At 49.1% G+C, this 15974-nt stretch overlaps 1 protein-coding gene across 2 annotated transcripts; it reads left to right on the forward strand.

The window, feature by feature from the left end:
• Window positions 1-8156: 8156 nt before the first annotated feature.
• Window positions 8157-15893, forward strand: LOC105693613 (tyrosine 3-monooxygenase). Of its 2 annotated transcripts, XM_012413653.3 has the most exons (6): window positions 8157-8614; window positions 11765-11876; window positions 12133-12261; window positions 12352-12405; window positions 12990-13809; window positions 14169-15893. In XM_012413653.3, the coding sequence occupies exons 1-6, from the start codon at window positions 8546-8548 to the stop codon at window positions 14695-14697; spliced, it is 1713 nt and encodes a 570-aa protein (XP_012269076.2). In that variant the 5' UTR covers window positions 8157-8545; the 3' UTR covers window positions 14698-15893. The 2 variants fall into 2 exon arrangements, with proteins under 2 accessions (XP_012269076.2, XP_048510823.1); XM_048654866.1 differs by lacking the exons at window positions 12133-12261; window positions 12352-12405.
• The last annotated feature ends 81 nt before the right edge of the window (window positions 15894-15974 follow it).

Genomic DNA, 15974 nt, shown 5'->3' on the forward strand with positions numbered 1-15974 from the left:
CCATCATTAGGCGATCGGTAGTTCGATCCAGAAGTACCCCCGCTACTCCTACAACATCGCGATGCCGGCCACTTCTAATCCATTATTCATAGATCGAACGCCAATTATTCAATTATCTGATTAACACCACTACGAGACACGCACACCCCCCGGCTGGTTTTCGCCCTTGAATAAGTCCTCGCTTCCGCCTCCGTCCGTGCGGCAGGGATAAACAGCGACAATCGACCAACCGACCGTTCAACGGTGTAATTGTCGTCGATGCAACCGGCGATAGGATTCAACTCGGACGTGTCGCGTACGTAACCGGCATCACGATGTTATTTTTAGAGCGATACATGCGACGCGGCTTCGAGAGCATCGCGACGGAGGAGGAGACGGAAATATCGAGAAAATTGTGGATTTCTATTGGCAACGAAGAGTTATATCCGCGAAATGGAATCACGGGCACGTAGCAAGGATCGGATCGGTGCTCCCGACCCCGCGACACGCTCGCCGATTCGAAGAATTCCCAATTGTTTCTCATGTTTTATATAGCAGTATGTACAATCTCCGACTTCGAAAACGGGGGACGGAGCAGAGTTCGGCTATCCCACGTCGACTTACGGACGATTCGACGACACGCCGAAAGTTATCTCCGTAATCGCCCCGACAGAGCCCCGTACTCCGTCGCTCGAGCGGCTCTTGCCGCTGTTGACGAGCTGAAACGAATAATGAAAACGAGGGTGAAGAGATCAGCCCCAATGGACACTCGGTGCTCGAGCGGTTACCCCGCGATTGGATTATTTCGCGAAATTTTCGAGACGCTGAGTAGAATACCTTCGTGGCAACGATATCGTGCGACGTGCGTTCTTTTAAAGGTCAAATGTATATCTCTCGAATCGTCGCGAAGGTGACCAACATACTTTAATACATCGACGTAGCGAATGTTTACTTTTTTACTATTATTTTGTCATCAATCAACACTCCTCGGAACGGAATGACTTTAGCCCCCGATACGCCACATCGGAGCGATTCGTTCTCGCTGCGAGGCTCCGCTCGTTATACTTGCGGAGTTTCGGTGCGACGCGTCGCGTGCGTTTCTATGATTTCTATCCGGGACTACTTGACGATTGAATTTTTCGAGCGCATCGACGACGTACCAGGAAGGCAACGAAGCTCGTTCGAGTTGATATTTGCACAGGTGAAAGGTCGCCACCTTTCTATAAATACCAAACATCGTCCATTAGATGCATTTCGCGATGCGGTCAATTATATCGTGATCGGTTTCCATTGGATATCGTACACTCACCTCGTGCAACGCCTACGTACACGGAAAGAAGTACTTTCGCCAAGGAGGTGAAACTAATTTCCCTCTATCGGCTTCAATGTTTCGCGGCGAGCGAAATCGATAAGAGTAGCAAAAATCTTCACCTGCAGGTCGGTTCAACGTGGTTCAAGTGCAGCCGGGGGAATATTGGGGAAGCGATTGTTTGGGTGATATTCAATCGCTGAGAACCGACGGCCCGCTCGAGCCACGGTCCGATCGAAGGCCGGGATTAAAGGTGATTCGCGGAGAAGGACTTTACGGTCGAACAACTTCATCTGTCTATATAGTGTCGCCGCACTTGACTAATTCCGAGGAGTGTGACCGAATCGTCTATCGCGCTTTTGTGTAGATTCGGCTTTTTGTCGTCGAGCAATGACAAAGATCGCGCGATTTGCTCCGTACAGGGACCGTTTCAATACTATTTATTCCATTTCATCGGCGATCCGCACCGTATTCTGAAAATCATGCATCCGTCCGACGCTGGCCGAGTCTATCGGGCTTGAGTTTCGCGGCGCGAGGCTACGATGGCCACCTGTAACCGAGAAAGGACGGCCGATCACCTGTCCCATGAGTGGTTTTGGCAGTCAGTTGTCAAGCAAATGAGGTTTACCCTCAAGGTTCACAAATCATGTCGACCTTAAAAAAGTTTTCAGAATTCATGAGAGCGTGTCAAAATCAGTAGCTCATGTGTGCACGGTTATCTGGATCGGCGAGTCCGATGACTAGGCGTGTGACTTTTTTTTTTTATTTCAGTCTATTTACTCGACTCGTTCCGGTCAACCAAATAACATCGATCGGGTCGAACGAATCACAAACATATCGAAACGACTGGGTATCGCTCGATCATTGCCCAGTATAAGCGAACTAGTCGGCGCAGCGAATAAAGAAACGATTGCATCAGCGACGAGTCAGTTACCGGTGTAATGATTATCAGCGCGAAAGATTCGCATCCAGTTTTCGACACATCCGAGCGGGCCTTGCTTATAGATATCCGTTACCACCGTGAGCTTGGTGCACCAAAGCAAATACAAACAATACATGTCCGATTGTTTACCACCGACAAGTTTCACTAGGCCAGGGTCCGATCAAACAGAGCATGACTTCTTCATTTACGCAACAGTTTGGAAACAACCGCGTTTCCATTAATTACCGATAAACACATTGTTCGCAGCCGATCGATCTCCGACTTTTCAAGTTTTACTCCAGAATAGTTTTATTTGCGACAAATTCTCATCCGCATCCGAGTACAGGTGAACGAAATGGTATTGCTGAAACAAGCCATGCGAGGATTTTGCACCGGTGGAATTATTTTGTAAAGCATCGCTCATGAAATTGATGCATCGCTCATGAATTAATAACGATACTCTATTTCGTTGATTACAGTTCTGGTGGTGATATGAACCACGAGTGACATCGATGTACGATTTTAGAATGCAGCGTGACGAGTCATCGTCTCCCGTCATCCGCTTCAAACAGCCGGTGTCAAACTCCATCCTTGGCATGCACTTACCATCAATTAGCTTTCCAGCTCGCGCGCTTCGAAAAATTAAATCAAGAACGAAACTCTCCCGCGACGAAATGGAACCATAATTCACCCTCGCTATCTAATTATACCCACAATCAGTCGTGACGGTCCGAGTGTTTGCACTCGCAGAGGTGAGCGAAGTACCGGATTTATTCGAATTCGGTCAGCGATATGGTGTAACGAGAAAGAGATGCAAAAAATGTCTCAAAAATTTACCGCGCCACAATAACGCGACAGAAAGTGAATGAACTTCCATCGCTTCCGGAATTCGCAACGTCTTCCTTATAAGTATATCGCTTAACGTGCGTCACAACGCGTTCGCATTTCATTCATTCACAAAACTGCTTCGTTCGATCTAGAGATACGAGTTTTTTGATGCGCCATTCTCGAGTGCGGCTTTTCATTGTCACCCCGGCGATTATTCGTCGGACTTGTTAACTCCGAGCGAGGAATTACATAATTACCGTTCGAATGACGCGAAACTTGCATTATCTGCTCTCGATGTTGCAAGTGGGTAGTCCTACGATTCGATATCTGTAATTCCACTCGCCTCTCTTCTTCGCATTCCTACCGTTTTCTTCGCTCTCTTATCATCAGCTTCTCGCTACTTTGAATGCATTTGCTGGGACTGGGTACCTCGGATGAAGTCCATTAACTCCTCGTACCGTTCACCCTATACCCCTCTGTTAAGTAAATTGAACAGAAATGAGTCGCTTTGTTCGCTGGCCAATTGCTTAGAAACGGTCGTCGTCGAGGAAACCGGTGAAAAAAAGAGAAGACGTGACGTCAGTGCTCGCGAGGACACGTCGACTATATCGAGAGTTTTTAATGTAAACTGCTTGCAGCAGGAAAATGAGTGCAGGGAAACGAGTTGCAACAGAAGCGACGGGCAAACCCCGTGGACTTTCCTTAACCGATCTCAACGTCGGGATGTATCCATTTCATTAAGCGGCATTGCGATCGATGACGCAGTACTGGCCGGCTTGTCCAGGCAAGTCTTCCTACGCGGTTGCAATGCGACGGTACGAGCCAGCCGACGATTCGCGGCAGGCTTTCGATGAACTCCACTTGCGTCCGATTCCTACGAAGTGCAGTTTATAAATTCAGGGAAAATTCCATGTCGGAAATTTATCCGATGATCGATTCGGTCCTGTTTTATTGTTGGTCAAAGATCGCAGCTGCTACGTTGCACGAATGGGTATGTAACGCACTCGGTAGCACTGGTAGCGGGACGTCGTGACGAATATCGACATCTACTACCGAAGATCGCGAATGTTTCGAGCTTTTCATTATCCATTTCAGGGAATATAGCTGCGAGCTTCGATTCCGTCTATCGAAGGTGAATCTGAAGTACCTTCCGCGTGGGCATGTGGCGATAATTTAAAATCCTTCCGGCTGATTGACCGAGTGTTCTTCGCGTCACCGCCACGCAAACGTGCGGGTGCCGAAAGCTCGACGCGAACAATCCGCACAAGTGCCTCGCAAAATTCTGAGCAGACAACGGGGTACGCTACGGATACCTCGGAGGCACCTCGTCGAGATGACAGTGAAGGGTCGTCACCTGCGATGTTTGTAAAATTCTTACAAGATTCACCTTTTCGTGTGGCATTTCGAAATCGAGAAGAATCGTACGTTACAGTAGGTACCCGGCCTCGTCCGATCTCTGCGCGGTCTCAAAGATCACGAGATTCCATCGGCTCTTGGGAAGAGGATCGGGTGGTTTCCCGTCCAACGATCGACGGTCTCGTCGATTTCCTTTGCAATTTATTCTCAGACCTTCAGATTTGATCGTCGCTCATCGAAAGCCTATGGCCCGAGCGATACCCTGCAGCTGGGTATTGATCCGTAGCAGCGCACCCGTGCAATCCGCGGTTCAGTTCGAAACAAACGGTAGAAATTTCTACCGACAGCTTCAAGCTCATGACCGAAAAATATGTCGGGCTGGCGATTTACGACCCTTGTGTAGATCGGGACTCATCACCTCCGATCGGAGCCGGAATCCCTTCGTTACAAGCGAACGAGTACCTCGATCGAATGTACCGCGAAGCGGATACGTACGGACTCGCGTAGATTCGAGGAACCTTCCCACCCGCTTTTTCTCGATTCACCGCAGTCCGTGTGCACAAGCGAAAATAGTTGGATGCGACTGGGAAATTATGAGAAGATCATTTTCATTGCACCTGAGCGTCGATATCGGAGTAATTCGAATCACCTGATACTATTTAGGCGTACGAGTAAACGGTGCACGCAACTGAGAATCGAGTTTGCGCCGGGAATCGGCTGCTTCCCCGTTACCGATACCGCAATTAAACAATGAATAAAGTATTTCGAGTATTTACCATCGCGCTAACCGCCATTGCGTGATTCGTACGTTCGTCGTACAATTAAATAACCATTTTTATATACCTTCGGTTTATTGCGGAATAATTAACGTATTCCAGGCGTTCTGCTCACAATTGAGATCCTCATGTTCAAGGTTTCGGTGCGCGCTTGATTTATGTCGAGGAAATAATTATATGCTATTGCGTTACGCTGTTCGTAGAATATCTCCAAATGACTCCAAATTCGATTTCGCTGCTTGTGTGACACGACTAGGAATAAATCATTTCCATCGCTTGTTTCGCTGCCACGAGTTCGACAATTCGATACTCGTTGGCGACCTTTATTTACCGTACTTCCGTGATCGTTCTCCGAGCAATTAGTGTCATGAAATCGCAAAAGCGCGTCATCGCCTCGCCTCGACGGTTAACAAAGTTCTGCGATATCTGAAAACTCAGAAAGTAAGGTCATCGGAGGTGTGGAGCAGAAACCGCAGGTGGAATGACAATACCGAGCAACCGGTCCCCGGCACAGCTTCTGAGCAGTTCCTCGGATCTCACGCGAGATTGTTATTATTCCAGTGGTCAAACCTCCCAGCGAGGATTAAAATTATTCAGACACTCCTCCGATTGTAGGGATCGACGAGCAATTCTAGTACAACGAGTTTATTTATAAACAGAATTCGTAAGCCCGTTTGTAAGCGAGTTCTGTAACGGCACGTGACTTCACCGGACCAGTAGACCCGCTCCGCTGACGGATGTTCGAAAAATTATCGAGCCGCTCGCGAAATCGCCGTAATCCGATCTATTGCCGTACCCTGCACATACGCACCGCGGCGATGTGGAATTTTATAAGAGCAGGTGCGAGTGGGAGGGACGATCCAAAGTTTCGATTTCCCGAGTAACGAGCCGCCGATGCAGCGACAAAACTTGACTCACAACGATCGGCAGAAGCCGGAAGTCAGTCAGATTTTCGATACCTTGACATGCCCCGATACGTTGTAGCGTAAAAGTCTACGCCGATCGAGATAAGGTAATGAATCGTGGCGTCGGAATTTCCTCCACATTGTCGGCGTGACGCGAAGCAAGTGCCACTCAGTCTCGGCTCCCGGCAAATCGGGCCGCAGACTGGAAGTGGCAAGAGCGAAAGACCTTGATACCTGAAAGGATACAGATCTGTTGTCCGGACTCCGCAGGCGTTTAGCCGCCGTCTTTACTCTCACCTCGTTTGACCATACGATAAAACATGGTACCATATCACGTCGTGTCCCACCACGCCGTACCTCCACATCCTATGTCTGAAAATTACCGGGATAATTGGCTGTACCTATGCTTTATTGATAATCAACGAGGATACCTCACATCGCGCGCCCCGAGGATAGCCTTAGCTCCGTGATCTGAAAATGCCTCCATTTTACGCACATGGGATATTCGTTGTTGCACGGACCCGTGTCATTTTCAGAGTACGGAGGTTTCGGCGAGCCGACCATGGCACGATCCAAGTGAGCGGTTGACCATCGTAGCGATGTCAAAAGAGACATCGTACCTTTCGGACCGAACTCGCGATCAGATTTACGCTGGGGGTCGTTCAGTCATGAGAAACAATGACTGCGATTAACTTTGGGATATCACTCCGTACCGTTCTGTTGTTAGCCAACGCTTCGAATGATCGCGATCGATCGAAATGTCCGGAAGCTGCGGTAATGGCTGCTTCGAAAAACGGAAAAACGAGGAAAACTCTGCACACGATTCAAATTGCACGTAATCTCGCGAGATCGTACACATCTATCATCGATAGATACGCATATCGCATTCATAGGCGTACGAGTGACTTTGAGTCTCCTGTAATCGGTCTGGGTATCTACGCGAAAATAGCCTGGAGCACGAGGCATAGCTTTCATCGCGTGTAACACCGAATCGATGTTAGTTTTACAACGGCGATCGGAGAGAAAAAATTTTCGTCTGTCAACCGTGACTGTTGATGTTATCCGAACGATTTGAATAAACAGACCCATGGGTAAGCGATATGTAGAGAAACCCCAAGGTTAGAGGCTTTTTAGCACTTTATCGATGGTGTTTGAGGAGGAAATAGATGATCGCGGATATCGATTCCTCTCCCATTTATTTTCAATTGTGCGCTCGGCAATTAAAACGCCTTGACACTCTTAAAAGATTTGAAACCCGTGCAACCGTGAGTAAAATATTTGATCCGACACCGTTCGAGTATATTATGTATTCAAGGGAACTGATCACCCGCGATCGTTTGCTCGTTGACAATTTCGATGGCGTGAGGTAATGAAACGCGCGCGGTTCCCGATCTTACAGATTTTTTCCTCCTCTTCTCGCTCTCTTATTGTCGGCGTGAAAAATAATGAGACAACGGGACGTAAGTTCGTCCCGATTCACCTCAGTTGTGACGAATGCGCTCCGTCTAGAGGAAAACCTTCCACCTATGATACGTAAAAGGTGGACCGCCGATCTTTTCGCGGACCAAATGCCCGCGGGATTTTACTAGGATAGCTGGATTATGGAGATGATGTAAGTGGCTCCGCGATACGTCGAGCGAGGCAGGGATCAGCGATTCTTTCTCCCCCATCGCACGACGCACGAAGCCAGCGCGAGAAAAACCAAAGCAACCGTTACATCGTAGATGAAAAATAAAGGACAGGCAACGAGGGAAAAAAGGCGAAGTCTGTCGCTATTGGGGAAAACGGGATGCGGAGAACTGGAGCTGAAGCTGGTTCGGGGCTACCGCAGGCACCCGCGGATCCTCCGAAGCTTAAGAAGCGCGCTCATGAGTCACTCGGATTGCCCCCAGCTCGCAGGATCTCCCAAGTGGCGACCAATCGGATCGGTTCTTCGCGAACGCGCCGTCGCAAGTCGGGTTACGAAACGCGGGAGCACCGCGTGTCGGCATCGGACACGGACACCCGAAACCCTGGTGGGGGGCACCCCTGACCCCAGGAGTCGCGGTGAAGGGAGGCAACGTTTATATGCTGCGGCGAACCGCCCCAACCGCACATTCGCTCGTTCGCTTCGTTCGAAGGCAAGCTCGTAACGCTCGAGATTTTGGAAACCGTGCGGAGTATTTGGAATTTGGTATCAACCTGCGACAGACAAACAACAGTCACTGTTTGTGGTCGTAACATAAGTTCTTAGACAACCGCGTTTTGATCGACTGTTAACTACGGTTATTTCAATATCCTTAATCGAGCCAATTGCGAGATCGGCAGTGAATCTTTACGAGGAATTCAGGCCGAGCATATCAAGGGAGTTTGCGTTCAAGTTTCGACAGCAAAAGTCTCAATCTTTCTACCCGTGGCAGAAAATTTTCTGTGAAAATCTCATTCTCTCATAACTTTGTATTTCCAACCGTGAGAAGTTACCAAAAACGTGATGATGGCCGTCGCTGCTGCTCAAAAGAACCGTGAAATGTTCGCCATCAAGAAATCATACAGCATCGAGGTACGTAGTGCGCTACCCCCGACGAACGAACACCCATCGCGATGTGTACGCGCCGCTGTGCCGGTTTAGAATCCCCGGGTATTGGAAAAACGAAATCGATCTACGGATCGATCGAATTCTTCACTCGCCCTCGAATCGCCTCCGGCTTATCCGGTCGTTAATTGCCACTCTTGAGCAATCGTATGAGCAGCTACCCCCGTCGGTGTCGTTATTCCCAGTTTCGCGGAGACTTCGATTCGACATTGGCGCGTCTATGTTATTTCGTTGGAGGAACGGTGCCGCCAAATTTATCGACCACATTAGCTTCCGTCCGAAGAAAATATACGTCTTTTCGAAATTTCAAAGCTTAACGGAAGAAATACTGCCGAATTTCCCTACGGTCAAACTTTTCAAGAGAAATAGAAGTCGCCGATTCCCGCAATGCAGGTGCCGATTGGGCTAGGTCAGGCATCTGGATGAAAAGAGTTTTCGATAAACGGGGAAAAACGTTAGATAATCACGTCGCGGGAGATCAAGTGGTGATTTCTGATTTCGACAGAGCAGCCCTTCGAAACCACGTTTGAACTCGAGACGAAAGAGATGTTTATTCATTCGATACCTCGGAATATAGTCGCGTCCGACGCGGCAATGAATAATCAAAACATGCATACAGCCGCCTTTAACTCATATCCGATACACTGGGCACGGGATAGGACAAGGTTGAATCATTTGAATAATACGCCAATTTAATCACGGCTGCTTGATATTAACTCATACGATCAAACCTAGGTCATCCGAAAATTGTTCATCGGTTATTGCCGACGTTCGATCACGGCCGTCCGATCGTACTTTGTTCAGGTATTTTTTCCACCTCGTGTTAAAAATAACATCGGTCTTTTGGTTTTTTAATCGTCTGTACCGGTCAATAAGTGCAAAAATATTTTTCGAACATTCACGGGTGAAACGGCGAGCTTGCGTCACCGTGGTGCAAAAACTACAATTAATTCGCATCTCGCCAAGCTTTCGAAGATAGACGAGTCAATTCGAGTCAAGTTCACTCGGAAATTCAAGGACGCCGTTCAGCGTTCCTTCTGTTCCCCTCTTTTCCATTCCGATATTTCGAACATTCCCAAACATATCGGTGGGTCGGTGTCCTTGCGAAAGGTTCCCAAGCTAGATGTAAAGGTGAAGGTGATTTTAGATTATAGTAATATCGCAAATAGTCGGCTTGTAGGATCTAATTATCGATTGAGAAATCGCTCGGCCTTGCGGACATGATAATTATGAACGCGTTATAATTATTGAAGTGAAGTGATCGTAGCTGAGAATCACTGCGGAGACCCTGAACATTTGAACACCGTTATCCTGTCGGAGGCTCGTCGCTCATATATGCCTCTATCCGATCTCGATGATTATTTATTGCCTATGAATATCATCCGCGTTCGTCAAAATGCGGATAAAAAATTATCATCGATTGTCCGCAGAATGCGGCGCGGCGGATCATCGATTAACCATGATTCCTCACGATCTACGTACACGACGCATCGGGTGTGATTGAGGACCGATGCTAATTGCGGTCTGCGTCACTCGCAGCGTAAATTGCACGCAGGCGGGATCTTTTCGCCGGTTCGGGCATCGCGATCTCGTTCACTCGGAAAAAATTTTATATCCCAGCTATAATCGTATACCTGATTTATTCGCTCGCAGGTCGATCGACGTTCATCAACGAGTCGATTGTGTCACGGCGGACACGCGACAGCAGTTTTACAATCTCTCATTTGCGCGGCATTCCCTCGCTCTTACGCGGGCTCTTTAAGGATAATAGGGTGAAGGTAGCCGACTAATGGCGATGTAGACGGTAGGCGATAGAACGAGGAAAGAAGCAAAATGAAATCGAATTGAAAATAAATTGAAACGAGGGACGAAGTCATCGGATCAAGTCCTTGATCGACGCAGAGTGATCCGCGGAAAAAAGGAGACCCGACAAAATATCTCCAACTTTTCTTTACTTCCTTCGGCACACACTCGGCCGAACTCAATCGAGCCGAGTAACTAACGATAAATTACGCAGATTCGTTCTCGAGTTCGTTCTTCTAACGCCGCAAAACGGAGGCGTACGTGAAAAATCAACAAACATCTGTGCCGAAAATAAAACCGGACCGGGTCCACCGTTGATATCAAGGTCATCTCTTCTCGACCTAGTCTAACGATACCGGCGATATTTGTGACGGGGTTGCTCAAGGTCTGGGACGGCATTCCTATGGTCAACGATCGGTGTTTCCTCGCGAAACTTTTTCGTCGAGCTTGACTCCGCCGAAACCCGGAGAATACAGTAACTTCGCCGCGACCGCTGGTGTATCGCGCACCTGCAGGACGAACGGATCGCGAAGACGCAGATGCGGCGACAGAGATGATAAAAACGAATTCAGTTCGAGCTAGGAGATGACCTGCATTACGCAATTGCGTCACCTGCGCTCATCGGACGAGCATTCGACCGCGAAGTACTTGGCCCACTTTACGTACGCGTTAAAGAATTGCTAAACGTCATTACCTCGGCTAATCCGTGCCAACCGTGCGGCTCGTGAAATTATATAAAACGGACTTGTTTTCAGACGCCAGCTGCGCCCGCGGTATTCTCTCTCGATATTTCAAGGCCGCTGGAAACGCTGGAAGTTGAATCGGATTTTCTTGTCTTCTCGAGGTAGAAACGCGAGGACGACGAAACCGTGTTATAGTGGGCTCAGTTTATTTTCCAGGACCCGGTATCGTGCGGCTGCATTAGCCCTGCAGCGATAACCGAGTTTACGCTCGCCCCTGGGTACTCTTGGCGTACGATCAGCCTTTTCACTCCCCTTTACGAGTCGAGTCGGCTTTGTACCTGTCAAAGTATATTACTTCATTTCCGATCCTTCAAGCTCAGGATACTCGAACAAAGAGCAAAGTTTCGCACTCGTCTTCCTTCGGACTTTGGGCACTCCCTCGAGCGCGAAATCGGTGAATCGGTCGTCGTCGTTAGCCTAATGATCTTCGGAGGAGAAACGAACCCCCGGATTTTCACTTATCTGCGATAGAACGCGATCCCGCCCCGTTCCCCCTGTTCTCGGTCGTTGGACTTATCAATTCGCCGATTCGCTGGTCCGATACTGAATATTCCATCGAACGCTGTTTCAGAATGGTTACCCGGCACGCCGTCGTTCCCTCGTGGACGACGCGAGATTCGAGACTTTGGTTGTCAAGCAAACGAAGCAGTGCGTACTCGAGGAGGCTCGCCAACGGGCCAATGGTAAGTTTCCACCGATCGCTATTTGCGACTCTTTTAATTACTTGTTTTGCATCCCGCATCGCTGTGAGCAACGTGCTGCATTCTCTCGATGTTGTCAAACGATTCGTTCTCTTTACCCGACGCTCTTCACTCCGTCAACATCCAATATTTTCAGCAGAAATCCTTCTGTGCGATTTACGTTGCAACGTAGATGGCCAATTATAGTCCATGATTTTGCACGTTTGTTTTTGCATGATTTCTCTTTGCCAATTGATAGACTCGAGCGCGGATCAGGCGATCGTTTGCTCCCAGGAGCAACAGCCGCGAGACGACGAGCGATACAACGATGCGTCATCGAGCGACGACGAACAGGTGGAAACGCTGACTCGCGCCGCACAGGAAGGAGGTAAATTCGACGTTTGCTTTGATTTTTCGTTTTATTTTGGCACGATATGCATGTCCGTTCGAAACCAACCCTCGTTCGTTTGCCTTACAGAAGCCAAGGCTGAGGCCTCCTCGTCGGATAGCGAGGGCAAACCCGATGACGACGGTAAGTGCCCCTAATTCCCGTAGTACGGCTACGCGCCTCTGCCTCTTGCACTTACTTCTGAAACGCCGCCCCCGCAGTCGGGATTTCTTTTTCCTCCCGTCTTTTTTTTTTTCTACACTCGGCGAAAATTCCATAAAGCTGCAAAGGCTGCTGAGGGGGTGGCGGCAGGTAGTAGGCGAGGAGGAAGGAAATGGAGGGTGAAACAACCCCCATTGTCGCCGTTCGAGCGAGTGCCCGGTACTCCGCTGAATTACGCCGCTACGGCATCCCGTCATGCATTCATATTCGCCCCCGCGATCTCCCAACTCCCACATCTTCCGCAACGATATAACTATATCGCGGGCATAACGCGTATAAAAGTCTCGGGGCTGAGCGAAGCGACCGCCCCGAGACGAGTTACGACGAAATCATTCATTCTCTCGGCGGGGCTGAACGCCCGGCCCGATTTACGCGGTAGAGTCGGGAAATGGTTTCGAAATTGCCGATTTATTCGTTTCTTGCGTACGACTACCACGGGTGAAACGGTGCAAAGCCGTCGTGATCCCTCCGCCCTCGCAGGCAATAACTGATCTTTAACCCCGCAGACTCTGGATTGACCGAGGAAGAGGTGGTCCTGGCGAAAACAATCGCCGAAACACCGGAGGGCGAGAACGCGGTGCAGAAGGCCGTTTTGGTGCTCCGCATGCGCGAAGGTATCAGCTCGTTGGCCAGGATACTGAAGTCGATCGAGAACTTCAAGGGGGTCGTCGAACACCTGGAATCCCGACCTTCGAAGAAAGAGGGGATGCAATTCGACGTGCTGGTCAAGGTCGATATGAACAGGCAGAGCCTGCTGCAACTGATAAGAAATCTGAGGCAAAGCTCGTCACTCGGTGGGGTCTCGTTGCTCGCCGACAATTCCGTCAGCATCAAGGACCCGTGGTTCCCACGTCACGCTTCCGAGCTCGACAATTGCAACCACCTGATGACCAAGTACGAACCTGACCTAGACATGAACCACCCCGGTTTCGCTGACAAGGAGTACCGTGCCCGTCGAAAGATCATCGCCGAGATCGCGTTCGCCTTCAAGTACGGAGACGAGATCCCCAACATCCCCTACACCGAGACGGAGAACACCACCTGGACTCGAGTGTTCAACACCGTGTTGGATCTCGTCCCGAAGCACGCCTGCCTCGAATACGTGAGGTCGTTCAAGCAGCTGCAGGAAGAACGGATCTTCGAGGCTCACCGTATCCCGCAGCTGCAGGAGGTCAGCGAGTTTCTTCAGAAGAGCACCGGATTCACCCTGCGCCCTGCTGCCGGACTTTTGACCGCCAGAGACTTCCTCGCCAGTCTCGCATTCAGAATATTCCAGAGCACTCAATACGTTCGCCACATAAACAGCCCGTACCACACGCCAGAGCCGTAAGTTATCCCCTCAATTGATTGATTCACGTTCAGATTCCCTTAATGTTAATCAAGTATCGACTCGGACGCCGCCCATCCGGTGGTACGAACGCGGATTCGAGTATTTTACTCCGGTAGGCGAATCGATATAATATCGTCAGAAGATGACGCGGGACGCTTTGTAGGCAAAGGCTGGGGCTGCTGGTAACACAATTACGGCGCTACTCCGCCCCTGTAATGGAGCACTAATTGGCTTTTAACGTAACGATAGCGTCGATAACTCGCTTCGCGCCACCGACTAACTTGTCGCCCGTGTTGCGATAATAGCGAAAATTGCACGTCCGCTCTCATCGACCATCCCCTTTCTCTCGTTACAGCGACTGCATCCACGAACTCCTCGGGCACATGCCGCTGCTCGCCGACCCGAGCTTCGCCCAGTTCTCCCAGGAGATCGGGCTCGCCTCCCTGGGTGCGTCCGACGAGGAGATAGAGAAGCTTTCGACCATTTACTGGTTCACCGTCGAGTTCGGTCTCTGCAAGGAGGGCGCAGAGGTCAAAGCTTACGGAGCGGGTCTGTTGTCGGCTTACGGTGAACTTCTCCACTCTCTGAGCGACAAATGCGAACACCGACCCTTCGAGCCGTCGACGACCGCGATCCAGCCTTACCAAGACCAGGAATACCAACCGATCTATTACGTGGCCGAGAGCTTCGAGGATGCCAAGGAGAAGTTCCGCCGATGGGTAGCGACGATGAGCAGGCCGTTCGAGGTCAGGTTCAACCCGCACACTCAACGCGTCGAGGTCCTCGACAGCGTCGACAGGCTCGAGGGTCTCGTCGCCCAAATGAACACCGAGATGGTCCACCTCACGAATGCTCTCAACAAACTAAAGGCGTCGAGCGCGTAAGCAAAACGACGATGACCGCCAACGCGACCCAAAGTCAACTCACCCACGCCCCCGCACCCCCATCACTATCGCTGTCGAGCCCTGGTATTCACATAATTTTCATCCCCTTTTTCGCTTCATATTTCCATTCATGCATTTGTTCTCCATACTTCCTCCGACCGCACTGTCGGCTTTCAATTATGTAGGATAGTTTGGGGGGCTCCGTCGCTAGTGTGACTGCAGGCGACGGGTCTTGACAACGTCAAACTGACTGATGCCGTCGTCAAGACTTGCCTTCGAGGCTAACGTACATGCAAAACCGAACGTACACCAACGTCATCATCGCCTATCGTCTCCACCTCGTGTATAAAGTCGCCATTTATTATTATTATTATTATTACCATTACCATTACTGATATTGTTAATATTGACATCGCCGTCATTATTATTATTATTATTATTATTGTTATGATTATTTTATCGGATTTTATTTTATTCGTCCACCCGCGACACTTATTGCACCCGAACCGAGTGATCAGATGTGTTCGTTTATTTTCACTTATTTCTTACTTCTCGGTGCAATGCGCTCATGTGATTTGCCGCGAAAGTCAGTGAACCCAATTTTTGTTGTCACTACCGCGTAGTCACCGAATAATTCTATACATGTTAGTTTATCTACGACAAGTTCGCGCGGATAAATCCGCTATTCGACGATGATCTTCGATTGAATGTGTAAACTTTGCCCGAAGTAGTGTAGAATGAAAAATTATGATATGCTAGTATTATCGGTGTTTTACGTAAAAATTGTTCGCTGCTGGTGACAATGATGATGATATAATGAATATGATCGTAGTCGCTCGTACACCAGTTAAAGGTAATCGTCTCTCGCGGATTCGACAAGGAACGCGAGATTTATGTTCAACTATGATAGAGATATACACCTTGTATAAATATGTATACATACCATGCGTACCCAAGCGTGGGTAGATCCACGCTTGTAAAGTACCGTAATGCACAACCCCCTTTGCTCATTGTTACATACCGCATGAAACGTTATTACGACACACGCACACCAATACGATTCCATCGAGTCCCCTATATGTATTGTATCTATCGTATATCAACCTAAAGTTATCTAGCCACAAGTGTATTATCAATGATTTGGTTTGTATCATATTGTAGAGGCGAGCATAATAAAAATTGAGATATGAATCTTATGATCGTTTGTGTCTTTCGAAATACGAGCCAATTGTGACGATCGTGTATCGAGTACGAGAAGCGAAGACTGCCGCGAATCA

Source organism: Athalia rosae, chromosome 4 (assembly GCF_917208135.1).
Source record: "Athalia rosae chromosome 4, iyAthRosa1.1, whole genome shotgun sequence".
NCBI classification, from domain to species: domain Eukaryota; kingdom Metazoa; phylum Arthropoda; class Insecta; order Hymenoptera; family Athaliidae; genus Athalia; species Athalia rosae.

Excerpts from the sequence above, each read along its gene's own strand:
- LOC105693613 (XM_012413653.3), top strand. The coding sequence starts at position 8,546 with ATGATGGCCGTCGCTGCTGCTCAAAAGAACCGTGAAATGTTCGCCATC. Across the intron at positions 12,262-12,351 it reads TCGCGCCGCACAGGAAGGAG|AAGCCAAGGCTGAGGCCTCC; the intron begins GTAAATTCGACG and ends TTTGCCTTACAG. Across the intron at positions 12,406-12,989 it reads GGGCAAACCCGATGACGACG|ACTCTGGATTGACCGAGGAA; the intron begins GTAAGTGCCCCT and ends TTAACCCCGCAG.